The 26,866-nt window shown below is 39.1% G+C and overlaps 1 protein-coding gene across 1 annotated transcript in view; it reads left to right on the top strand.

Annotated features, from left to right (window-relative positions):
- The window catches only part of RALGAPA2 (Ral GTPase activating protein catalytic subunit alpha 2), a 415,476-nt gene that overhangs the window by 181,987 nt on the left and 206,623 nt on the right, over nucleotides 1-26,866 (top strand). Inside the window, exons 17-23 of the mRNA XM_075564042.1 lie at nucleotides 514-654; nucleotides 3,877-3,974; nucleotides 7,060-7,150; nucleotides 8,930-9,106; nucleotides 20,124-20,317; nucleotides 21,553-21,651; nucleotides 21,860-22,015. Of these exons, the coding sequence (XP_075420157.1) occupies nucleotides 514-654; nucleotides 3,877-3,974; nucleotides 7,060-7,150; nucleotides 8,930-9,106; nucleotides 20,124-20,317; nucleotides 21,553-21,651; nucleotides 21,860-22,015 (956 nt within the window). The remainder of the gene's footprint in view (nucleotides 1-513; nucleotides 655-3,876; nucleotides 3,975-7,059; nucleotides 7,151-8,929; nucleotides 9,107-20,123; nucleotides 20,318-21,552; nucleotides 21,652-21,859; nucleotides 22,016-26,866) is intronic.

The raw sequence follows: 26,866 nt of genomic DNA, 5'->3' as shown, positions 1-26,866 counted from the left end.
ACCTGTTGCAATGTGGTGATGCAACCAATAATTACAAGTTTTATTTTAGATAGTTTTGCATTTATCTGTTACAAAGAATGATAGAAACGACTGTCTTGTTTTTCCTTAATTGTATTTGTATGCATATGTGTGTGTATTGCTTTCTAATTTCCTCACCTGTTAATTGCCCATTGCATGCATCTCCCACATCTCTGATTCTTTTGTATGATTGTTCCTGAAACACCAAATGATTTTACATTTCTTAGTCTCTTTTAGTGGCACCCTTTTCTGCTTCCTTTACTTTGTTGAATAAAAAAGAGATGGAGGGATTTTTAAAATTTTAGTAGGAAATTGTATTCTTGGAGTGGAATACCAGTATAGAGAGCTTTACCATGCAAGTACAGACTATTTTACTGCATAATCTTTGAGATTTTTTTAAAAAGCACCCATCATTTCACTTATAGAAGCATCTGCTTTAGTCGGTGAAATTGTTTTTTTAAACATTAAAGACATGTGTTTTATGTCAACTGACAGAAGTGGCAGAATGTGAACACTTAGAAAATGCACCCGGTGTGGAAGCTGGCCACCTCGTGGTGGAGGAAGCACAGCAGCAGATTTTCCGGAGCAGCAGCACATCAGATATCACCAACCAGCTGTGCTCAGATGTGTCTCATGGTGAGTAATTAGGAGTAAGCAAGGAGACTGGTGCTTAGACTTGTAAACAGTGAATGATGTGTTTTACTTTGAAAATACATTTAAATTGTGTCTAGTATCAAAGACTACACATCCACTCTTCATTTAGCAATATGGCTAGGGTCTAAAGACCTGGTTATTTGTGAAAATTCGCATTTGTGAAACTTCAGTGGCCAAATACCTCTCAGGATCCGGGAGTCATTTTGTAAGTAGCCCCGGGCTGTTTCATGCTCTGCAGCCACCTATGGCTGTCCTCTGCACTTCTCTCTTTACACTGTGACTTTGGTTGGGCTAGTGCCATTTCAAACCAAAGCCAGAACGTATCAAGCCAGAATTTGTAGCCAGGCACAGACTTATCCTATCTGGAACTATGTTGAGTTTTGTTCCCTGGGGGAATGCCCCATGACTTGTTTGTCAGCTTGTTGTCCTGTGGTGGCTGTGTGTTACTGTGATGCTGGAAACTGTGTCACTGGCATTTCAAATGCCAGCAAGCTCCCCCAACGTGAACAGGTTTCAGTGGAGTTTCCAGACTAAGAGCAGATAACCAAGAAGGACTTGGGTCCCCCCTCTGGAAGAAGAAGCTGCTGAAAACCTTATGTATAGCTATGAAACGTTATCAGACACTGAAGGCCCAAAGAACGGAAGCAGAACATTGTTGGAGACAGTAACAGAGAAGGGTCCCTGTGATAGTTCGGACTTCTGGTGCCCAAATGGCACCTATAAGACGATATGGATGGAGTTTAGCCTATGAATCAAGTCACAGCCTGCTGCCCTCCCTGGGAGGTGCAGCAGAGATACATAGCTCTCTGGAGGCCGGCCTCTCTCTATCTCTCTGCCTCTGGCATGAGAAGAGCTGCTGGAACCTTGCCATATTTTCCACCGACCTCAGCTCCACAACACCTGGCACCTACTAGCCTGTGATCACGTTGCATCACTGCATTATGGCTGTGTGACTTGAAGAGAGACTTATGGACTAGTATCGGACTAAAGGATTTCAGTTGCACTGGGCTAGGATGTTTCCTTGATATTTAATTCTGGATGTAAATCTCTTCTTAAACATACTTGAGTGTCACTGGATTTGTTTCTCTAAGTCAGCCCAACCTAACGCAGACCCCTCAAGTCTGAGGGCATTCAAATTGTGACTGAGGTGAGATAATTTGTCAGAGCAGTGTCAAGCACGGTGACATGCTTCCAGAAAGAAAAAATTCAAGTGGACGTCCGAAGAGACTCTGAAATTTTTCTTAATCATAGAGTAGTTCAAGCAAATGGAGGAAACGATGAAGTCAAAGAGTTGAATAGAATGTTCAAAGGGCAACTTGAGAAGACAAAGCCAAATATTGTAATAAAATGTGACAGAATTAGAAAACCAAAGGGAAGAACACATTCAGCATTTCTGAAACTGAAAGACCTCAAGAAAACCTTCAAACCTCGAGTTGCAATTGTGAAAGATTCTATGAGCAAAATATTGACTGAGGCTAAAGCATCAAGAAAAGATGGGGGGAAATACTCCGAGTCATGAAAAGAACTCGTCAGCAGTCTCCACCATGTCAGGAAGCAGCATATGAACAAGAGCCAGTGGTGCTATGGATTGAAACCAACTCAATGGCACCTAAGAACAACAGCAGTGGAAATGCTAGCCTGTCCAAGACCCCGACCCATTCACCCAGAACTCACGAGTGAAAAAACAGTGACTCTGGGGGGGGGGGGTGTATCCTGTTTGTTTACTGTGCCTCCTTTTCACATATTTGTGACCTGAAGCCAGAGTTCTGTTCACATAATGAGGCCACAACTGACCCCAAAGTCTGGCCTCTTTTAAACAAATATGGTGAAGAAAGCAGATGGTGCCCGGCTATCAAAAGATAGCGATAGCATCTGGGGTCTTAAAGGCTTGAAATTAAACAAGCAGTCATTTAGCAGAGAACCAAAAAACCCACATGGAAGAAGCACACCAGCCTGTGTGATCATGAGGTGTTGACTGGACCGGGTGACAGGAATCAGAAGGTCCAAAATAAACAAACAAACAAATCATATTGTTTAGGACAAGGGGGTTTGGAGCAGAGACCCAAAACCCATCCCCTCACAGAAGGGCACGTGGAAGGGCACATGAGTCAACCAGGGTGCAGTATAGCCCTGATGAAAAACACAATATTCCTCTGGTTCCTTGAGGCTTCTTCACCCACCACTACCATGACCGCAGTCCTGCCTTTCACTGTGGGCTAGACGCAAGCATGTGCACAGGTACAGAAAAGAGTTGGAGCTCATGACACACGGAATCCAGAGAAAGGAATGGGAATAGAGATGCCAGGAGGCTAAAGGAAAGGTGGGGAGAGGAAGAGGGAGCCAATCACAACGACTGACACATAAACACCACCACCCCAACCCCTGGGGGACGAGCAACAGAAACCATGGGGGAAAGGAGACAGAAGTTGGTGTAAGATATGAAAATAATAATAATTTATCAAGGGGTCATGAGGGTTGGGGAGGAGGGAAAAAGAGGACCTGATACTAAGGACTCGATAAGAAAATGATGATGGCAACATATGCACAAATATGTTTGATACAATTGATGTATGGATTGTTATAAGAGCTGAAAGAGCCCCCAATAAAATGATCTTTTAAATTATAAAAGAGAGAGCAGGGAGAGAGAAAAGAAAACAAACTGCTGATACTGGTTACCCGTGCCTTCTCTCATATTTCTCTATAAGAGGAGCTAATACCAAGAGCTCAATAGAAAGTAAATGTGCAGAAAAGAATGGAGGCAGCCTACATACCAACATGCCTGATGCAGTCGATGAGTGGTCCGAGCCCCAATACAACGAGTTTTAAATACAGAAGAATGGCGATCTCCTCTACGTGTGCTGTTCTCCTCCACCTGCCTGCTGACCTGGCTCACCAGGCAGCTGCTCCTGAGGAATCTGCCCCAGAGCTCCAGAGCCCCTTGCTGCCCTCTCCTATGCTAAAATAATGATCCAAGTAGATGTACTAGCAAACTCATATTCCCGCTTCAATAAATAACATCCACTTCACCAACTTATATGTTCTATGCTGATCAAAGATACCAAATCTGTAGTTTGAATTTGACCCACAATTAGCAGTTTGCAACCCCATTTATATGTGTCATTTGAGATATAATCTAAAAATAAGCTGTTTGTAAAAATATCTTGTCTGAAACATCTTTCTGTTGACCTTCCTCTCCATATGTAGGTCGAAAGATAGAGAATGCACAGAATTCAAATTTTTCAGACCCGAAACCTGTTCAAGAAAATAAAGGACACATGAAAAGAGAACATGAAAGAATAACAGTAAGATATTTTCAAACAATATCAGGCAGGTTGTCATTAAAAATAAACAATGGATTATTGATACAGTAAGTAAATGTATTGGTAGCAGTGAAGTGTTTCTCTTTTTGAATATTTTTCATTCATGTAGGTAAAAGACCATGAGAGCTTCCAAAGTTTTGCTTGCTTTCTATGTCAAGTGACAGTCATATACCAAAATCGTGGGGAGAGAGGAAATTACATATATCACTTGATCTGTATTTGACCTTCTTTATTGTGAAGTAGCTCTCCCTGTCTGTTGTATACATTCAGATTTCCTGTTTCTGATAGCATTTTAGATGGCGATCTCCTACTGATAAAGCACTTTTAAGGATCTTTAAATTCTTTTTTAAAAAGTGAAAGAACATTCATTGTTTGCTAAAAACAAACTTAAATGTAATGTACAAAATTCAAAAGCAGTGTATAATTATCTGCACGGATACCCTGTTTTTCTTTTTTTTTTCTGTTTTTCTTTTTTTGGAAAGTAGTATATGCTCTTAGAACAGTCTATGTAAAATTTACATAATAAAATGGAAATAACCTCTTTATTTCTCTGAGCTATAAGATAACCAGGATTACATGTTTCCTTATTTTTAAAAGGTTATATACCAACACATACACGTTTATCATAATAAACCTTCCTCCGGTCTTGATGCTGATTTCCACATAATCTAGCTTCTCTGATAATTTAATCAGATTGAATGTAAGTATGGTGAGAGGATACTTTTCTTACTTTTGAAAGTTTCTTCAAATATTGCCTCTTTTTGATTTTTCTCTTTTTTCTGGGATTTTAGGGGAAATGGATTCGACTTCTTGTTCTGTCCTCCATGTATCTTAAGCTCTCGTTTATATTTCCATTATCCTTCACTCTATGGTGGATCCTAAGTGTGAAGCACCTTCAAAGGTTTATAGATAAATGTAATCGAGAGATAATAGAGTTTCCCCATCAATTCTTTGAAACCCCCTCCCATTTCAGTTCAGTAATTCTCCTTTAACTTATATCTAGCCCACTGTTTAATATGTCCATTGAGATCTTAACGTGTTCAGCAATTATACTTTTGGTTTTGAAAGTTTAAGTTGAATTTTAAAACTATAAATTACTATTTTTAAATAATCTCTTGTTGCTTGTTCATATTGAAGAAATTCACAAAGTATAACCCTAAATTTTATATCTGATTATCTGAAATCCTTATAAACCCAAATCTGATCTTTTTGTGTTTGAGATTCTCATACCTGGTCATTTCTTTTCTTGGATATATGGTGATATTTGCCATGTGCTGCTAGCTGGCCATTCATCATCTTTTGAGAAATGCTATATGTAGATTGATGATCTTTCACCTAAGCAACATTTGCATGTTTCTTCCAGGAACCCGGAGTACTAAGTTCATTGTGGAGTCTTGGTCCTTCTGCCAGTGGCTGTGACAACACTGGATTTACCCTCGGGGTAGTCCCATGTCACTTCCCTGGTTTCTTATCATGCTGTAGACCACTTGTAGGTTTCTTTTGCTTCCTGCGTGTTCCAAATTGCAACCAAAACTTTTTGTGGTATCGACCTCTAAAACTAAAGGGTATCTGGTCTCTCATAATCAGAAAAATCTTTGTCCTGCTTTTCATTTAGGGACTATCTTGGAAATATTACCATTAAGGACATTAAATATGTATTATTCTCCCCTATGGTTGTGTGATGTTTGTTTGCTTGTTTTTCATATATATTTGTAGACTCCATGATTGCTTTGAGTTAGAATGGACTCAATAGCAGTGGGTGAATTGGTTGGTTCATTAAATCCTAGGCTTTTTTTTTTATCTTTAGTGGTGGGTCTTAAATCTGTATCTTGGCCTTTTCCACCAATTTTGGATTTTTACTCCCTATAAGACATTTCTTTGGGATGTTCAGCTTATAGTTGAAAGTTCAAATGTGAGAAATTTTTTCAGATTCATTCTTTTTTCTTGCCTGCTCACCTGCCTTCCTGCCTTTGACATCATCATTCTCGTAGCCCCCAGACTCATATCCTTTTGTGATTTTATTTTCCCTATGATCGTATATAGCTTATTACAAACTTTACCTCTTATCCTGCAGAATCTCTCTCACTTGTCTTTTCTTTACTATTTCCAGCTTCAGAAACCCAATTCTCTCATTTCTGAATTGCCATAACAATTTCATAGCAATTTTCTTCTTAATCTAAACATTTTAAGTCATTTTGCCAATATTGGGTCAAAATTTCTAATCCTGAGATTGAAAGTCCATCTTATTTCAGATGCCTGTTTTAGAAGATGTGCATGTTTTTCTCCTGCTGCTGCTTCTCTGGGCCCTACACTGCCTACTATAATGGGCACCTTCCCCCATACCACGCCGAGCCTGCTAATTACCATGCCAGGATTGTTGCCTGACTCTCTTTCCTTCTCTCTGCTTCTTAATGTCTTCTGTCTTCTTTAATAGCTTACAGCTCTCGTGTCACTGTGTGCCAGTGAAGATAACTGCATCCTCTTTGGAGAGTTTATTTGCACATTTTGATTATGTATAGTACACTGATTCGGTGTAATTTGAGTATGCTGTTTTTCTCTCCGAGGAAGTTATAAATTCCTAGCAGACGCAGGCAGCTTGCATTCTAATGTTTAAATCATCTCTGTTTAACACACGGAGTGCTCAGCAAAGTCTGTTGCACATCTAAATAAGAAGGTACTGCGTGAACTAGAGATGGTTCATTCCTTGCTATCTCATGCTAACATGAGACCATCTGGAGAATTATCCTGCTTATAAATATGTTATTTTATAAATGTGGTTATTTTTTTACCCCAGGAACTAGTAAGACTTTAAAAATACATTGGTCAATTATTATTTTTCCTTTTTTAACAGATCTATTTAAGTGTATATCAGTTAAGAAAGTAGAACCAATAAATTAAAGTTACAGGTCTTGAGTAATAGTTCAGTTATAGTAATTTGTGAACACACATCTCTCTAATGTGAACCATTTTGTTGCTCATAATTTTTAAAGAAATGTTGACTAGAAACTTCAGTCTTATAAATATTAAAATTTCCTGTAACAAATGCAAAATTTCATTTTGTCTAAAGATCTTAGTTCGAAGAAGCAGCAGTCCCGTTGAACTGGATTTAAAAGATGGCTTCCACCACATGCAAGGAAAATGTAGCGAAAGACAGAAGAGTAAGTTGCATAAATGTGGTCTGTTTTCCTTCAGATTCAGAATTGGTGTTTATTTTGCACCCATTCTCTGACCCAAGTGTCATTTTATCTCAAGAGCCATACTTATAAACCATGCTTATAAATCGGAATGTTTTTATTACTGGAATCCCAGGACTGATGAAAGGTTAACCACACCTGAAACAAAAGAATGCCAAGGCTGATGGTGCGCATACTGATGTAGAAAGAAAAAAATCCTCTTTTCTAGCAAGTTCCCGCAGATTTGGAGCAAACACTTCCGAAGCCCATTGTAGTAATAGGCTCAGTGTTACCAAAAAAGCATTTTGATTAGAATCCTCAGATATTCGATCATATAAAATAGAGCCATAATGCCCTGTTTCCAAGAAGTCAGGTACTGGCCATCAGCAACCCCAGCTTGTAAGTCAAGATGGCTCTTTGGTGAGTGTGGAGGCACCTGGGCTGTAGCCTCAGGTATTGCTGACTTTTAGTTTTGTAGAAGATGAAGTTGTAGAGCGTCACAGGTTAGGTATATGGTTACTGGCACACTTTTCCGTCCTTTGCATGTGACTAGAGGATGGCAGAGGGCACTGGGAGTCCAGTGGAAGAATCTCGCCTTTCTGCAGCAGACCCAGGTTCTTCTCTGGCTAGTGCGCCTCCTGAACAGCCACCGCTCATGTCAGCAGAGATGTGTGGTGTTAGGATGCTAAATAGGTTTCAATGAAATTTACGGACTAAACAGACTAGGGAGAACGATTTAGTGACCTGCTTATGAAAATCAGCCAATAGAAACACTATGGATCCTTGTAGTTTGAGCTACATGTACTTGAAGTTGTCATGATTTGGAGGCCAACATGATGGTAGCTAACCACAGCAGAGGACTGCAGGTTAGCAGGATCATGGCTGGGGCCCTGGTAGTGATAGATACAAAGAGCAGTAGGAAGGATGAGCAGCCAGGAAATTGGTTTGAAACAGATAGACTTTAAGGAATTTAGCTATTGGGGTCTGTTTTATATCAGATTAAATACCCTGTCTTATTAGCCTTTGAAAGAATCATTGTATTATTACAAATACACACATAATATGACTTAATGGGGAGATTGTTGACAAAATCCTAGTGGAATTTCTCACCCCCCAGCAGTCCTCGATTATTGATCTGACCTGTGTCTAGGTGCCAATTGTACGCATTCTTTGACGCTTTCAGTCAAAGAATAAACTTGCATTAGAAGTGGAATCAGTTTCCACCCTCTTCCTCCATCCACCCCCTCTTTTGTTGGTGAATAAGTTGTAGTGGAAAACCAAGTGACTTAATGGAATCCCGTGGGTCTATGAAATCATCGTCAGTGGTTGAGGTACCTCGCAAAGGGTGGTAGAGGAGTGATGGATAGATTGTGAAAACTTGTAAGGGCAGGTAATGCCCTGTGCTTGGAAACCTTGTGCTGTTGACTAAGAGCCCCAGACAAGTACCTTTTGAACTCCGTCATGCTCTGCAGTTTCTTCCCAAGCCTCTGAACAAACAGTTCCTGTTGTGTTACATATTTAAGTGTTTAACCAACAATTAGTTGTCATCAAGTCAATTCTAACTCATGGATAGCCCATGTGTGTCAGATCCTATGTGTCCCATAGGGTCTTCATTGACGGTGACCTTTCAAAAGTAGATTGCCAAGTAATCCTCTGAGTGGATTTGAACCACCAAACTTTTAGCTAGTACACCTGCCTATTGGTGATTTTGAATGTTGTGATTTTCCATATTTGTTATCTCAAACTTTTGTTCTCTTATGTTAGGTGAAAGTGTCAGCAGTGACATACCTCTGGGGTTTAACAATGAGGCGGAGCTTTCCATGAGTGCCTGGCAAAGCTCTGAAGAGGACCAAGAATTGAACACTCCCACAGATGTTGCAGCTGACTCTGATGCACGCCATTGGTTGCAACTGAGTCCCGCTGATGCTTCAAATTTAACAGGTAATTGTGTATTTGGGGGGAAAAACAACAACATTTTAATGCTGAGAACCTAGAATTTTCTAATTAAAAGAACTTCCTAATGAAAAGAACATTGATTAAATGTAATTAGAAAAACTTGGAATATGAAAAAGGAAACAAGAATATTGATTATGTTCATATCAAACTCCCCAAATTGGTATGCAGCCACAACCACCAGTTCATAATTAGCCTTAAGGGTTCTGTCTGAAAACACTGACCCTGGATGGGAGGCAGCGTGCTATATTAGTGGCCGGTCCCCACCATGGAAGGAAGGGGTAGTACTTGTGCCAAATATTTGCCAAACTTGATTGAATTCGGTCCACTCTGGAAACAGAGAAGAGTGATTTATTTAACTTACATATGTCATAAATCCTGGGTAAGTAAAGAGAAATCCCATTTCTTACCTTATATTTCACGCACACAGGTAAGTTGTGACATGTGTGAGTTAGGGAGTGCTTTGATAAATTGGACAGCAGTGAACTTTCCACTCAATGTAACAAACAGAACACGATCTAAATCATTCAAATTCCTCATAGGTCCTTCTCAAGTTCCTTTCTTTCTCCCCTTATTCTGTGACCTATCCTGAAATTCTTAATTACTTCCTCGATTTAAAAAATATAGAGAAAAAAAATTTTTTTAAGTAGAAAAAAACAAAAAACAATTTTAAAAACAAAAAATCTATATATAGAGAGAGTTGACCATAGATGCTTGCGTCCTGAAACATTACTTTTTATCCTTATTATTAAGACTCATGTAATGACTACAGAACAAGACTTTCTAGGTGTACATCTAGGCAAATTGCATAATGTGTCAATTTCTTTGTCTGAAAAGTGAAGCTAGCAAGAGCCTCATGTTTGGATCCACAATCAATGCTCATGGTAGCAGCAGTCAAGAAATCAAAAGACACATTGCCTGCGGGGAAATCTGCACAAGACCTCTTCAGAGTATTGAAAATCAAGGATGCTATGTGAGGACTCAGGTGCACCTGACCCAAGCCATGGTATTTTGAATTGCTTCATATGCAAGTGAAAGTTGGACTTTGAATAAGGAAGACTGAGGAAAAATTCATGCATTTTCATTGTGGTGCTAGGGAAGGCTATTGAAAGTACCACGGGCTGCGAAAAGGACTAGTAAGTCGGTCCTGGAAGAAGAATGATCAGAGTGCTCATTAGATGCAAGGCTGGAGAGATTTTGTTTTCCATGCTTCGGGCAGGCTGTCGGGGTAACGTTGTGTCTCTGGAGAAGCACATCCTGCTTGGTAAAGTGGAGGGGCAGCGAATAGAGGAAGGCACTCCAGGAGATGGATTGACACCTTGGCTGCAAGGATGGACTCAAGCACAGGGATAACTGAGGATGGTGGGGACCGAGCAGCGTGTCAGTAGATCTTTATGGGTCAGAGTCACTAGAGGGCGCCTAATAACATCGTCTCCAGGTAATTAGTGAGCATAACCGAGTGCACAGGACAGTGTCCTCTGTAGCGCTCATGTGCACACACACCTATGCACATTGAGAGGCAGAACTGTGGATCTCTTGATGTCCAGTCCATGCCTCTCCTTCAGTCAGGCTCCTAATTTTAGATGTATCTGAAGACACTTTCAGCATCTAGTCTCTTATTACTCTTCCTTCCAGACAGAAATACTGTGGGTTCGGTTTCAGACCATCACAATGAAGGGAATCTTGGAATTTCTTGGTTTCACTGTGAATACACAGTAGTCTTTAATTGTTCGGTTGCATTATGAAGAGGCTTGAGATTTTGTGAGAATTGCCTAAATGTGGCACAGACACAAATGCTGAACATGTCCTGTTGGAAAAATGATACTGATAGACTTGCTTGATGCATGCTTGCCACAAAGTTGCAGTGTGGAAAACAACAGTTATGTGTGAAGTACAATAAATTAAACTTAACAACATGAGTTATGTCTGTAATAATAAAATTAGTAGTAATTAAGTAATTAGCACTAAAATGATGCCTTATAGTCCGAGGCCACAAAGAATGTACCTTAAATCCTATTCTATACCATTGGTGTCTGTGAAGCACTCAAAGCCTCAGTCCCCTCACCCGTATGGTAAGGTTGATTAGATGGGGTATACCAAGCTGCAGGGTTGTTTGTTTGTGTGTTTGTATCATGAATGTCTATATAGACAAGGACAAGGTTCCAAGGAACTTCGGCAAATACTAACCAGAATATTTTATATAAACAACCACTACAATATACCAGACAGTTTGTGTTAAGTTAGAAATGTTTTTAATAATGGCAAAAACTTTAAATAGATTTTAATAATGGCAAAAACTTTAAAAATAATTTTAATAATGGCAAAAACTTTAAATAAATTTTTTAACCATGCAAACTTTAGTTCTACTAACTACAATATAAAACTGTAGCACATACTTCTAGGGGGTAGGTGCTACAGAGAACAACACTAAACCTACAGGTTGGGAAGAGGAGCCGGCCTGCCACACCCCCATGGAAGCAAACCAAGAAGGAAAAAGTGAGAGTTGAGGGTCTAGACCCCACGTCAGCACACAAGCCCTGCACTGAGCCACTAAGGCACAGAGAGGACTGTAGGGCCGACAGCAGCTCAAGACACGATGTCCCCTCACGGGTGCATACCATGACAGAGGTCAATATTGGGGACACAAGGCAGGAAGTGAGGCCAGTCTGAACCCACCACAGTGAGACAAACCAAAAGGAGGACATAACAGATTGGTAACTGGAACAAAGCCAAGCCACAAAGCCCGTGAGGAGTCCCCAGAATAGACTTCAGACTAGGAGGGGCAGTTCCCGGAAACCCCAGGACTGATGGGTCAGCTGACAGACCTGGAATTATGTATGATTTTTTGCTTGTTACTTACCTATTTGTTCATTTTTTATTCAATCTTTTGTGTTTTGTCCATTATTGGATATTTTTTGCCTACCTATATAAGTTAGGCATGGGAAGCAAGCCCAAGGAGAAAGCAACAGGACTAATGGTTCCAGAGAGACTTGGGGGTGGGGGAGGTGGGCAATGGGAGTGCCAAGCAAAGAATGCCATAGACAGGGGAACAACTAGGGAATTAAAATCAACAACAAGGAGGATGTAGAGATCCTAGGGGTGTTGGACCAACAGCAATCTAGCTGAGAGGAGTTACTAAGAGGCAGAAGAAGGGTGAAAGCATGATGATGGGGCAAGAGGAAGGTAAAAGGAAAAAGAGGAAAAATCTAGGAAGCAAAGCTATGCATAGAGGTATAAACATAGGTATATACATATGTAAATATATTAATTTATAAAAATAGAGGTATTGGCTTATGTACATACATTATATGGCATTGCATTGAGGAATACAAGCCTCTGCTCAAGCCTTGCCTCAGTGCAAGAGCACTTTGTTCTAACAACATGGCATTCTGTGATGCTCACCTTTCCAGCACTATCGCTGAAAACAAAATGGGTACATAATCAAATGTGATGAATAAAGCTGATGGTGCCCAGCTATCAAAAAAAAGAGCGTCTGGAGTCTTAAAGGCTTGAAGTTAAACAAGCAGCCATCTAGCAGAGACACAACAAACCCACATGGAAGAAGCATCCTAGCCTGTGCGATTACGAGATCAGGTAACAGGCATCAGAAATTCCAAAGCAAACCAAACATTGATGTGGTTCCTGCTCATAGCAACCCACGTAAAACAGAAGGAAACACTGCCCAGTCCTGTCCATCCTCACAATTGTTCTTCTGTTTGAGCCCATTGATGCAGCCGCTGTGTCAGTCCGTCTTGTTTAAGCCGTCCTCTTTTGTGCTACCCCTCCACTGTACCAAGCACGATGTCCTTCTCTGAGATCTGACAACATGTCCAAAGAACACGAGATGAAGGCTCAGCATCCTCGCTTCTAAGGAGCATTCTGGTTACACTTCTTCCAAGAAAGGTGTTTCTGTTGTTCTTTTGGTAGTCCATGATACTTTTAATATTCTTGAACACCATACATTAAAAGCATTGATTCTTCTTTGGCGTTCCTTATTCAGGGTTGAACTTTCACATGCATGTGAGGTCAGGGAAGACACCATGGCTTGGGTCAGGCGCATCTTAGTCCTCAAGCTAACGCCTTTGCTTTTCGAGATTCTAAAGAGGTCTTATGCAGCAGATTTACCAAGGGCAATGAGTTATTTGATCTCTTGACTGCTGCTTCCAGGAGCATAGACAACTTTTTCTCCATTTATCATGATGTAACCTACTGGTTCAGTTGTGAGAATTTTAGGTTTATTTTACATTAAGTTGTAAACCATATTGAGGGCTGCCATCTTTGATCTTCATCAGCAAGTGCTTCGAGTGTTCCTCACTTTCAGCCAGCAAGGTTGCTTGATTATAGGTTGTTAGTAAGCCTTCCTCCAATCCTGATGTTGCATTCTTCTTCATATAATGTAGCCTCTGATTATATTCTCAGTATATAGTTTGAATAATTATTGGGAGAGGATGTAACCCTGGTTCACATCTTTTTAAAAAATTTAAGCCATGCACTATGCCAATGTTATGTTCACAGAACTGTGTCTTGATCCTTTGGCTTCCCGCAATAATGAAATATACTATACTGATCATTAAAAATGTAGTGATAATGAAATAATAAGATACTACACTAGCATACTAGCTTCCTAATAGAAAAAGAAAATAAGCTAAATAGTTGGCATTTGAGACATAAAGTTTTCTGAACTCTCTCAATGCCTCATTTTACATTTAGTGCTATTTCACTGAGGAACCCTCTATAAGCATGTAAAATGTCAGCATCTTTGTGTTACTCCTTGAGTGAAGAAGTTGGACAAAAACATTTCATAAACATTTATTTCACAGTAATATTTTGGACACTTGTGTAGTCACACTAAACACCCCTAAAGGAATCGCTGTACTTGGATAATACAGCTTGGAGATGTTTTCTAGGATTTTATCACTGAGGTATGAATTTTTCTGAAAGCAAATCAATATTGAAACAAATCCTTGCATATCTCAGAAATTAATTATAGACAGATAGCAAGGAGATGTAGGTGATGAAGTATATGCCGTACTACTACTTGGGATTGTTATTCACCAATTCTCAAGTGGAGTCCTGGTGGGGCGATGGGTGAAGTGCTAGACTGCTAACTGAAAGGTTGGCGACTCATATCCATCCGCTGCTCTCCCAGGAAAGATGCAGCACTCGACCTCTGCAAAACTCCACAGCCTTGCCACCTATGAGGTAGGTCTCCATTGTTGTGAGGCAAGATCCACTTGGCAGCACTAGTTTTGGGTGAAAGCTCCATGTAACGAATGCTGTGGGCCAATTTGTTTGGATGTCTGTATTTTCCCCCATCCCCTCCAAAGGCTTGAAGACATTATAGTGTTCTATTTGAGAAAAATAATGTCATTTTATGTTACTTGTTCATCATGCTTTATAACACACCTCTTAGACTTTTAATAGTTAATATGGTACTCACTCCCCATATTAAACATTTTTGAGAATGACTCTCCCTTCATAAAAGTCAGCTGGAGAACCCCGAAGGCTCACATTCAGGCTTCCCCCTTTTAGTCTTTCAATTACAGTGTCTAGGAATTCTAATTGTGATTATATCTCTCCATTTTCATGGGTCCCTCATTTGATTATTGTAATATTTACATGGGAAACAGCAGGTGAGTTTTCCTCTAAGAATGTACAATGTTTTTTTCTTTGGAAAGACCTTTCCATGAGTCCTTAATATTTATTAAGTCCTTTGTGTTAGTGCATTGGAAGCAGTCCATCACTAATACCTTCCTGGTAGATTTCTTGGGTGCTGTGTTGGAAGGATTCAGAAACATCCTCTGTAATTGTTATTTTTCCTTGTCAAATTTACCCCTTCTTGTTCCTTGTTGTTTTTCTGATTTCTCTATTTGAGTTCTTTGGGTTTCAAATATATTACTTTCTTTGACCAACCCTTAAAACGCAATACATAAAAAACTCCCAACAATATATATACTCTAAAAAACTCTCAGTGGGGCTTGATGATACCTAGAAATCAGTCATCTTTATTTGTATGGTATGAGGAGAACTTTGACTGGAAATAGTAGTGTTATATCAGTATAAAATAACAGGGAAAGGATGTTAAGAAAAGCAAACTGTTGACTTAAAAAAAAGCCTAAATTCAATTAAGAATCACAATAAATATAAGCCATTTAAACTTGATGTTAAAATCAGAAACTCTTGGGTTAGGTCAAAAATATATAATCTAGCTATATAATATTTACAAGAAACTACAATGATCCGCTGCTATCTATTTGATGCATACCCAAGACAACCAGACTTTTTTTCCCAATAATATGTATTTAAATTTTTTTACAAAACAACCTTATCACCCTCAAAGTACTCTCCGTTATACTTAAAACATTTATCAAAGCTGCAATTTCATTCTTGGAAACATTTTCAAACTCATCTGTTTGGATGGCTGAAAGCACCTCCCTCGTAGGTTTCTTGACCTCTTCTACATCGTCAAATCGCTGTCTTTTCATGTCCCTCTTCATTCACAGAAACCAAAAAGTTGCACAGTGAGGTCAGGTGAGTAAGGTGCATGGGACAAGAGATACATTCTGGTTTTGCCCCAAACTGGCACATTGAAATGGTTGCATGAGCAGGTACATTGGGTGGTGACAAAGCCAGTCCCCCATCTGCCACATACCAGACTTTTTTGGGCGCACACTGTTACTCAATCGTTGCAGAACCTCTAAATAGAAAGCTTGATTAACAGTCTGACCTGGTGGAGTGAACCCCAATTGCACTACAAGTAGACATTTTTGTCTGTTTGGGAAGTTTACGGACTTCCAGAATGAGGTTTGTCATTAATCAACATTTCCCCTTTTTTGAAATGAGAAAACAACTCCCACACTTGGGTTTTCCTCGTAGCACTGGCTTTGTCAGCTGTGTTCAACATCACAACAGTTTCTGTGGCATTTTTCCTGAGCAAGAAACAAAATTTCACAGCATCATGCTGTTCTCTTAAATTGGTCATCACAGCAAGTGAGGTTCAAGGGAAACTGCTTTGAAGAAAACTTTGACCTTCCCAGGCAGTGCCACTGGGTGCACTAACTCTGAACAAGGTGCTCCATGCTGGCCTCGTGGGAAAAATGCATGCTGTAAACTTCCAGGGGGGTTTGGAGTTTCCCCTCATGTAGTCCCAGGTATTTCAGAGCAGAATTGTACATAAGGCCGTGGTTCTCAACCTTCTCCTAATGCTGTAGTCCTTTAATACAGTTCCTCATGTTCTGATGACCCCAGTCGTAAGATTATTTTCGTTGCTACTTCATCACTGTAATTTTGCTACTGTTATGAATCATCATGTAAATATCTGATATGCCAGATGCATTTTCATTGTTACAAATGGAATATAATTAAAGCATAGTTATTAATCACAAACACAATATGTAATTATATATTGTGAAATATTTATTTCTAATTACAAATACATGAAATTTTGTCTGGAAGCATGGTGTAGCATGGGTAACAGTCTTCACACTTAGTGCTCCTATGTGGGCGTATCTGCATGTGGGCGGATCCACCTAGAGACAATAGAAGAGCGGTGTCTCAGTTCCTAAGACCATTAGAAACATGTGTTTTTCCGATGGTCTTGGGTGATCCCTGTGAAAGGGTTGTTCGACCCCCAAACAGGTCGCGACCCACATGTTGAGATCTGCTGCCACAGGATATTCAGTTTCCATGATTTTTCTGAGATTACCAGGCCTTTCTTCCAAAGCACTTATGGGTGGACTTGAACTAGTTAGTAGCAGAATGCTCACCCATTTGTGCGATCTAGTGACTACTATTAATTGATGAGCTAATCAAATAAAGTATTAGTAAGAATAGAGAAACAATACAATTATTTGATTGAAATGATAACAGCAATTTCCAAAAGTTCATGGAAAAATTCCATTATTTTAATTTCACTTTTCTGTGAACTTGTTTATGCATGTATGTGTATATATGTATATATCTATAGAAATTCTAGCCATTAAAATATACATGTGAACAATCAACCAGGGGCGGCGTTTTTTCAGGGGTAAAGCTTAAAAGGCAAGGAAGGACAATAGCACACGGAGGAGGCAGGAAAGTGCTGTTAAACTGTGGGGGCTGCAGTCACGGTCACGACAGAAAGGTGCATGTAGTGTTGAATGAGAAACCAATTTGCTCTGCAAACTTGTACTTGCAACATATTAAAAGTTAAATTACAGAGGCTCTTGCAAATTCCCAGTGCCTTCCCTGGGCCCCAGTATTTTTGGCCAACCTCCACCCTCTTACTGTATATTGCCTCCCCATTCACCCAAGTCATCACATGTCTATCCCATGACATCCACTCCCTTATTTTCCTTCTTAACCCTGGGAACCATCAAATAATGTTTCTTTTAGTGTGAAACATTTTTCTTTTTTGTTTCCTTTTTACGATAGTGGTCTAACACAATATGTATCCTTCGGCCATGCACTAACTACACTCAGCATAAACTCTTCCAGGTCCATCGCCTTTGCTGTCTCACAGCATGATGATTTTTTAATGGTGCCGAGCATTCCATTCTGTATAGGTACTAAAATTTAGTCTTCCATTGATGGGAATTTCGGTTGTTTGCATTTTGAAGTTGTGAATTGTGCTGTGATGAACATGATGTGTATCTATATAGTTGTATTACTGCTCTTAGTCCTCTAGTAGAAGGGTTAGTGGGTCAGATGGTAGTTTTATTTCTAACGTATTTGAATGTATGATTTTAAAAAACAAGTGATCATTTTAAATATTTTATAGTATTTAATTAATATATTATAAAATCTAATCATTCAATCACATCAAGAAGAGTTGTACAGTCATCACCACAATCAATTTTAGAACATATTCTTCATTCTTGTATTCATTGTTATTAGCTCCCCATCTCCCCAACCTCCTCTCCTACCAAATCTCCAAGGACATTAATCCAGTGACTAAAGATTTGCCTATCATAATTTCATATACAGAAAAACATTTTAAATAGATAACAACAATAGCAAAGTAAAACAAATAAAAACCTCAATAAAAAGAAAATATTAAAATAAAACAAATATTAAATGGATCAAAAGGGAGATTTTTTTCCAGTTTCTTCCAAAACCATTTTATTGGAAGCTAATACAGATATCATATCATTCCATAGTCCAATCACATCAAGCAGTATTGTGCAATTGCTACCACAATCTAGTGGTGCTTTTTTTCTTTTTAAAGTAATTTTATTGGTGACCCTTACAGCTCTTATCACAATCTATACATCCATCCATTGTATCAAGCACTTTTGTACATATGTTGCCATCATCATTTTCAAATTTTTTCCTACTTGATCCCTTGGTATCAGCTCCTCATTTTTCCCCTCCCTACCCACCCTACCTTCCTCATGAACCCTTGATAAATTATAAATTATTATTATTTTCATATCTTACATCATCTGTGAAAGGGAGATCTTTTAGGGGAGCACCTTCCCACTTTTCATAGTGGCTGCACTATGCGAGGGGTGCCCCCAAACAGGAACAAAGCCCTGCCAGGCGGAGTCTTCACAGTGTTCGTTTTCCCCGCAAGGCGAGCGTCTGCGTCACCTGGGAAGGTTCTCTCTGGTCACAGTCAGTGTTTCCATAAGAACAATTTTGCTCGAACCTCGGTTTTATTTTTTTGTGATGGCCAATTTAAGAGGACAGCATGCGGCTGTGAAATTTTGTTTCCTGCTTGGGAAAAATGCCACAAAACTGTTGCGATGTTGTATGTCGTTTACAAGGACAGTGCTATGGGGAAAACTCAAGTGTACAAGGGTTTTCTGGTTTCAAAAGAGGTGAAATGTCTACCAATGACAACCTCAATCGGAATGTCCACCAGCTTCCAAAACAGACAAAAATGTCAACATGTAGTGCATTTGGAGTTCAGTCCTTGAGGTCGGACTGTTAATCGAGCTTTCTATTTACAAGTTCTGAAAAGATAGCTTAACAGTATGCAGCAGAAGTCTAATTTGTGGCAGATGGGGAAATGGTTTTGCCACCACAATAATGCACCTGCTCATGCAGCCATCTCACTGTTCCAGTTTGGGGCAAAAGACTGCGTGCCTCTCGCCCCATGCACCTTACTCACCGGACCCCACTCTGTACCACTTATTTTTGTTTCCTTGAATGAAGAGGGACATGACAGGACAGTGATTTGACTATTTAGAAAAGGTGAAGAAAAAAAAAAAACGGGAGATGCTGTCAGCCACCCAAATAGATGAGTTTGAAAAATGTTTCCATGAATGGAATCACAGATTTGACAAATGTATTAAGTATAATGGAGAAGCACTTTGACAGTAATCAGGTTGTTTTGTTAAAAAAAAGTAAATAAGAGGAGCTGATACCAAGGGCTTAAGTAGAAAGCAAATGTTTTGAGAATGATGATGGCAACAAATGTACCAATGTGCTTGGCACAATGGATGGATGGATGGATTGTGATAAGAGTTCTATGAGCCCCCAATAAAATGATTTTTTAGGTAAATAAATAAGTACAGAGCTTTGGGGGAAGAAATCTGGGGGGTTTGTATGTGAGATCTGCTTATATCCTTGAAAACACTCAGGGATAGTTTTAATCTATCCATTGATATCACTTGGAGTTAGAATATATGGCAACAAATTTGATTTGTTTTATGACAATATCAATAAATGTCCCTATTGCCACTGCGCCCTCCCTCACTGCCTATCTTTCATGGTACTGTCCACAGTCCACCCCGAACAAAGCTCTTCTTATTTCTCAACTTGGCTTTGTAAACCTCTGGAAACCATGTCCAGAACTAGTGTGTCGTATTTAGAGTGTCGCTCAGTTTAAGGAAGCATGGCCCTTTGGCTTTTCAGCGTCAATCTTGCGGTTTCACCCTTTCCACTTCCCAGCCATTTCACATATTTAGTTTTTCACTCTGAATACATGAATTTTAACCGAAGTATTCTGTATTAAAGAAGAAAACCTGTGCTGTGAAATGAGGATTGTGTTTCCATGGCTAATATGTGCATTTTTCTATAGATAGTAGCGAATGCCTCACTGACGACTGTAGCATTATTGCTGGAGGGAACCTCACTGGCTGGCATCCAGACTCTGCTGCTGTGTTATGGCGAAGAGCCTTAGGAATACTTGGAGATGTGAATAATATCCAGTCACCTAAGATCCACGCCAAAGTTTTTGGGTATCTCTATGAACTCTGGTACAAACTAGCAAAGGTATGTTCTGCTATCTTACCTTTATTCTAATGTAGGAAAAGTTATTTATCATTTAATGTAACAACTGTATTGTACTTCATTACCAAGACAGAGAAGCCCCTAAAACCAGGTGCTTTGCAATATACTATTAAACTAACGATTGGCAGTTCCAACCCATCTAACAGTACCATGGAAGAAAGGCCTGGAAACCTGCATCTCTTTAGATTATAGCCAAGAAAGCCCAATGGAGTGGTTTTGCTCTTTAACACGTGGGGTTGCTATGACATGTTGTAATTGACATGATGGCAATGAGTTTGGGGGGTATTTTTTTTGCTTGATTATTAAAGAAAAAGTAATTATGGCTATTTTATAAATATAAAAATTATTTCAATTAACACATAAGTAAAATATTAATCCAACCTATTGCTGTCGAGTAAATTCCAACTCATTATGACTCTAGGGGACCTATAGGGAGTAGAACAGCCAAAAAAGTTTCTACAACTAATCTTCATGGAAGACCACATTTCTCTCCTGCTGGGTGGCTGGTGAACCCAACCAGTGTGCCACTGTGGCTGCTGGACTATTCCTATACGATGTTAAATCTAGAGTATTAAGGAGTTTGAGTAATTCTCATTTTAAAACCAAAAGCCACACCAATTGCTGTTGACTCTGGTTCGCAGCCCCATGCGTGGCAGAGCGGGAATGTGCTTGCTCCTTAGGATCTGCACAGGCTGGTTTTTCAGAAGTCCGTCAGGCTCTTCTTCCACGGGGCCTGTAGAGCTGTTTGATTGTTTAAAATTTGAAAACTGAAGAAACATACTAATAACATCATCCTATAAGCCTAACCAATACTATAGCCTTATTTCTATGACTAAATGCATCTTTATAAAAGTAAAATCTTAGTGTACATACAGTTTTTATTCCAATTTTTATTTCTAACATACGTTTTTTAAAATTCAAGTTTCTTTAAACATGTGATTCATGTTGTACAATATGATTTATTACTTGGCGTTCAGGATATCTCCAGTCAAGGAGAAGCAATGCCCTACTTTTTTGTTTTAAATATAGAATCCAGTAAGCCAAATTACACATTTTAGAAGGACAGTAGTGCTCACGGTGATAAAAGCCTTGTAAATAGTGTAGGTTTTTCTGAAACCTAACTGGGAGCATCTATTAGGCTATGGAAGATAATATTAAAATAGCCTTGGGATCAATTGAATGTTGCCTTTCTTTAACATCTCCTCTTTGTATATTAGATACGGGATAATTTAGCAATAAGCCCGGATAACCAGTCTTCTCCATGTCCTCCAGTCTTGATTCCACCACTGAGAATATTTGCACCATGGCTTTTCAAGGCAAGTGAATATCTTTATTCTTTTGTTGCAGTTTTCTCTTCTATGAAATTGATTTTAAACAGTGTAATTGCCCAGGCTTGTTTTGAAGTTGAAGATAGACGACTGCATCCCACATCTCCATAAACAACTCTTATGTGGAAAACCAAAAAGGAAAGGAAACGCTTTGCATTTGGAGTTGATTAATCTTTAAACCTGCTCTCTTTGCCAGGCAACAACATTGCCAAATGAATACAAGGAAGGCAAACTACAAGCCTACAGACTGATCTGTGCCATGATGACCAGACGACAAGACATTCTGCCAAATTCTGATTTCCTGGTGCATTTTTACCTGGTGATGCACCTTGGATTGACCAGTGAGGATCAGGTATTCTGTAACTCCTGTATAATAACCAATAACTGGAACGTGCTTAACTCTATTTATAGGTGATAAGCGTTTATCATAAATATTGAAATTATCATTATCTTCAGTTCTTTCACACATATCACTCAGAATGGTCTTTCAGAAATACAAGTCAGATTTTATCGCATCCCGACTTCATATCCTCATAGACTTTGCATTATTCCACCTACTGAATCTGAATTTTATTCAAGGGCCTATATAGTTCTTAATCTTTTAAATTCTGCTGATGTTGTCCGCCTCGGAAACACTGTTGACAACCCCGTTTTATGGGATTCTGCTTGAAGAAAAGCACCTCGTGAGTTAAAACTGTTTGAAAAATCTTAGTAAGAGTTACTCAACTTCAGGGATATTGATGTGTTTCGATGAGGGGCCATTTTAATTTCATCCAAAGAAATTGATTAGTAATTATGTTGGAAAGAAGACCCAGAGTCAAAGAACTACTACCTCTAGCCCCTCCTTGAAGAACCAGGTTTGAGATGGGATATTGCCCCCTCTGACTTCATTCCTTCCTGAAGGAAGATTATTCCAGCCTGTGAGCAGGGACATGAGAAGGGGTGTTGTAGAACAAGGACATTTGGACTCTTGCCTTGATGCTTGAGTATAAAACAGGGATGTGATGTGCTTGAGGTGCACCTCAGAGATGATTCTGTGCTCTTGTGCGAATGGGCTGAGACTGCAGTTCAAGGATAGGGCGTAAGAGGTTGGACGTGGAGACAGAGAGATTAGAACATGGCTAAGCTAACAGGAATTTTTACATGATTAGAATTAAGATGGTAATGGGAACTGAGCAATTAGGATAAGTCAAGAAATACAAAAATACTTAGTTTTATCCAGTAGGTTTTAACAAATTAGAGATTTGGGTAGTGCTTCAAAATTTGCTCTCTACCTTTTAGGTTCTTAGTAATGAACTTAAGTCACTCATGACCTGCAAAGTAGTTATTCTTTCTGTTCTTCCATCATTCTTTGAATGTATGATGTAGAGAGACACTCAGACCTTTTCATACCCGTAGGTCTGTGTAACAGGAGATTGAAGTTCTTGATTAGCCGACCTTTCTCTGTTACTTCAGAATGTACTTGACCTTTCCCGGCTTCTGGGGATTATTAAAAACTCTTAATGTATATCTTTTGATAAACACTTTGAGCTCTTTATCTGAGGTAAAAACCATGAGCAGCCCTGGGGCGGTGTAGGGATGGCTACTAACCACGAAGTCAAGAGTTTAAAACCACTCGCCACTCCTTGGAAGAAAGATGAGGCTCTCTATTCCCTTAAAGAGTTAAAGTCGTGGAGATCCACAGAGAGGCAGTTCTCCCCTGACTTATAGGGTTTCTGTGAGTCGAAACTGAGTTGTTCTTATTGTTGTCCTACTGAGTTATCTGTGCCATTACTTACGGCAGTTTTAGAAATGTATGTAGAAGCTATCTATATAGCATGCTCGATTCACACTTGTAATCTCATTGATCTTCTAGAAGTAGAGATGTGGAGCCAGAATTGTTTGTACTCCATGCTAGACTATTTTGCACCCATCATTGCAGATAAAAAGTATCTTTTGCAGAATGATACACTCGTGGCATGTGGTAGATTAAATAGTATACACTGGGGAAAGAGTCAACCCTTACAGATGATGAGAACCCTCAGTAACAGAACCAAGAAAGAAAGGCTTAGTTAATGATGCTCTTCCATAAGCAGTACTAAAATTCTGAGGAAAATAAAATTTTATTTGGAAATAACCAGCTATAGAATTATTACATTTAATAAAAATAAAATTGAGGTCAATAGTGAACATGTAGTGTTCCTTGGAATGAGTTTTCTAGACTGTCACATAATGAGTTTGACTCGAAAAATCTATTTTCAAAGCTAGAGTGAAAATGAAATAGCAAAATAATTTGAAATAAGAGTATATTTCAGAACCCAAAAGATCTTTTAACATATGACTTTACAGTATAGAAAAAGTTTTCAAATTTAATCCTAAACAAGTTTTCACATTTTAATGTATGAAGTTAAGTAAAAAAGTACTGCCACAAAAATTATAGATACCTTTATTAAAAAAATACATCAGAAAGTGACGCTATTGTTTCTCAACATATCCTCCATGTAGGTCTGTAGCCCTTTGAAGGCAATGTTTCCATCTCTTTTACTTGTCCCTTCAGAATTCTGTGCTATTTTATGTGTACTACATCAAAATGGTAATTTTGGCATTTTTTACATACTCAAATTGTATACGTTTAAGTTCCCTTTCAGTTTTTAGAACAAAAATAAGTCTGAAGTGGTAACATCAGGGCTCGAGGGTTGTGTAGGGTAAGATTTCCTAACAAAAGCAGAACATGTACACTGGTGTAGAAAAGTTGGGCGCTCACGACACGCAGAGTCCAGGGACAGGAGTGGGGACAGTGACACCAGAAGGGTAGGGGGGTGAGGGGGAGAGGAAGGGAGAAAGGAGGAACCAATCACAATGGTTGACACATAACCATACAACCCCTCTCCAGGGGGAAGAACAACAGAAAGCATGGGGGACGGGAGACAGCGGTCGGTGTGAGATGAAGATAATAACAATGTCTAATCCATCAGAGGGTTATGAGGGTTGGGGGTGGGGGGAAGAGGTGATGCCAAGAACTCAATAGAAAGTAAGTGTCGAGAAAAGAATGAAGGCAACCTATGTACAAACATGCCTGATTCAATTGATGTATGGATTGTGATAAGAGTTGTACGAGCCCCAATAACACGATTTTTTTTTAAATGCCAATAGGGCAGCTTTGCTCCTCTTGAAGAATAAGCATGCTCATTGCCTTGGTGGGGAGAAAAAAGTCTCAGCTCAACATTCCTGGCCTTTTCCCATCAGTCCAGTTTCCCCTTATCATGCTATGTCTTAGGAGAAAATGAGCAAAACTGCTCATTTGAAATCTCCTGAAACGGCCCGTAACCTGAGCTGTTGAGGTAGGTAGTTTTTGTGCAAGCGTGGCCGATAAAACACATGTCTGCTTTGATTTTAACTGGCCCTCAGGTCTCCTCAAAGGTACTGTTTGATAGGACCTTTTATGGATTTTTTAAAGGTACTCTAAGGAGAATAAGACAAGTATATTGCTGCAGCACCCATTCACTGCAGATGTTTGTTTAAATGCATTTTGTTTGGAAAGAGTGTGTGTATGAACACTATGCCAGCAGTAGTACTTTGGGTTAATCCTAGTATGCGGTGCTTCAGTTAAGCGAAGGCTCAGTGATCTTGTGTAGTTCACGGTTAATTTTATGAATCTTAAATGGTAGCCCAGTACTAGCAGTAATTCCTATGTCCAGATTTCTGAGATAAAACGGAGTTATTACAGGTCTCTAGTTAAAAATCAGTTATATTATTTGGGGCATTAGAAGCTTGAATTTTTGTATGTGCTTCATGGAATTGATCATTTTGCTTTAGCATTGATAATTATTGGTATATTGAAAGGCCTATCAACTAGAATTTTTGTAGATATATTTTATTACTGTATTAAAGTAAATTGCATTTAGGCCTGTTGTTTTTAGGTGCCGTAGGTCAGTTCCGAACCCCAAGCTCACTGCCATGGTGTTGACAGATCGGGGTAGACCTGCCCTGTGTGTTTCCGAGGCTCACTTTTTGTAGGAGATTTTCTCTCAGTGATGCTCTGTACAACAGAGCAAAGCACGGCCACATCTTGTACCATCCTCACAAATGTTGTGACAGTTGAACCCATTGTAGCTACTGCGTCAATTCCTCATTTTGAGAATTGTCCTCTTTTTTTGCCGCCCCTCTACTTTACCAAACATGAGTCCTTTCCAGGGACCGATCTCCCCTTGATAACAATGTCCGAAATACGTGAGAACAAGTCTCACCATCCTTGCCTATAAGGAACATTCTGGCTGTACAGATTTATTTATTTTTTGGTAGTCTACGGTACTCTCAGTATTCTTTACCAGCACCATACTTTAATTTAAAGCCTACTACCAATGAAATAGCTCTTTCTCTTCTAAATAAAAAAAAAATGTCTCTGGTAGTTACGTTTTAGTCCACAAGTTTAAGTGGATCCTATTGGTTGTTCCAGAACTTATTTGTATTTCTTGAAGCACGTAGAGAGTAAAGCATCTAATGTAGAGAAGACAATTAAATTCCATTTTTAAGTTGGTGAACTGTGAACATTTGACTACTATCATGACTTGTTCAGTTTTTTGAATGTCTTCTCAAAGAGCCATACTTTATATCGCCTGCCATTTAAAGGATTCATTCTTACAGAGGACCTTGAAAATTTTTTTTTGTATTTTTAAATTCCTTATAAGAAATAACATACACACACACACACACACACACATCAGTTTTGCCTTAAAAATAAAATCCCAGGTTGGTTTCCAATTTTTGCCGCTAGGTGGCGGACTTGTCTGTACAATTCTTCATCACATTGTTCATGACCCACCACTGAGCTTTAAAACTGCAGAATGGTAGAGCATTATCATGGTGTAGTTTTAGAAAATACTTTCCAAAAATCTAGATATATCAATGGTGACCAATCAAGTATTGAGTCTGAAGTAAGATGATAAAAACTGTTTTCCAAACATGATGATGCATAGATTAATTAAAATACTGTATCAGTATTTTATACATTGCAAATGTGTTCTATTATAAAATTATACAGTATAAGGCCTGGTTTTGTAAGAGTATTCTATTATAAAATTACAGATTATAAGTCCTTATTTTGTCCAAAACATACAATTCATAATTGAAAGATATATAATCATTTCTATCTCTAAATATACATGTAGCAAACAGCCTTCAAACCAACTGTTTATAGCTTTTAGCTATTATGAAATTTCAATAC

Source organism: Tenrec ecaudatus, chromosome 12, assembly GCF_050624435.1.
Source record: "Tenrec ecaudatus isolate mTenEca1 chromosome 12, mTenEca1.hap1, whole genome shotgun sequence".
In the NCBI taxonomy this organism is placed as follows: Eukaryota; Metazoa; Chordata; class Mammalia; order Afrosoricida; family Tenrecidae; genus Tenrec; species Tenrec ecaudatus.
Note: the sequence above shows the minus strand (reverse complement) of the source record. Positions and strands in the feature narration are given on the sequence as shown.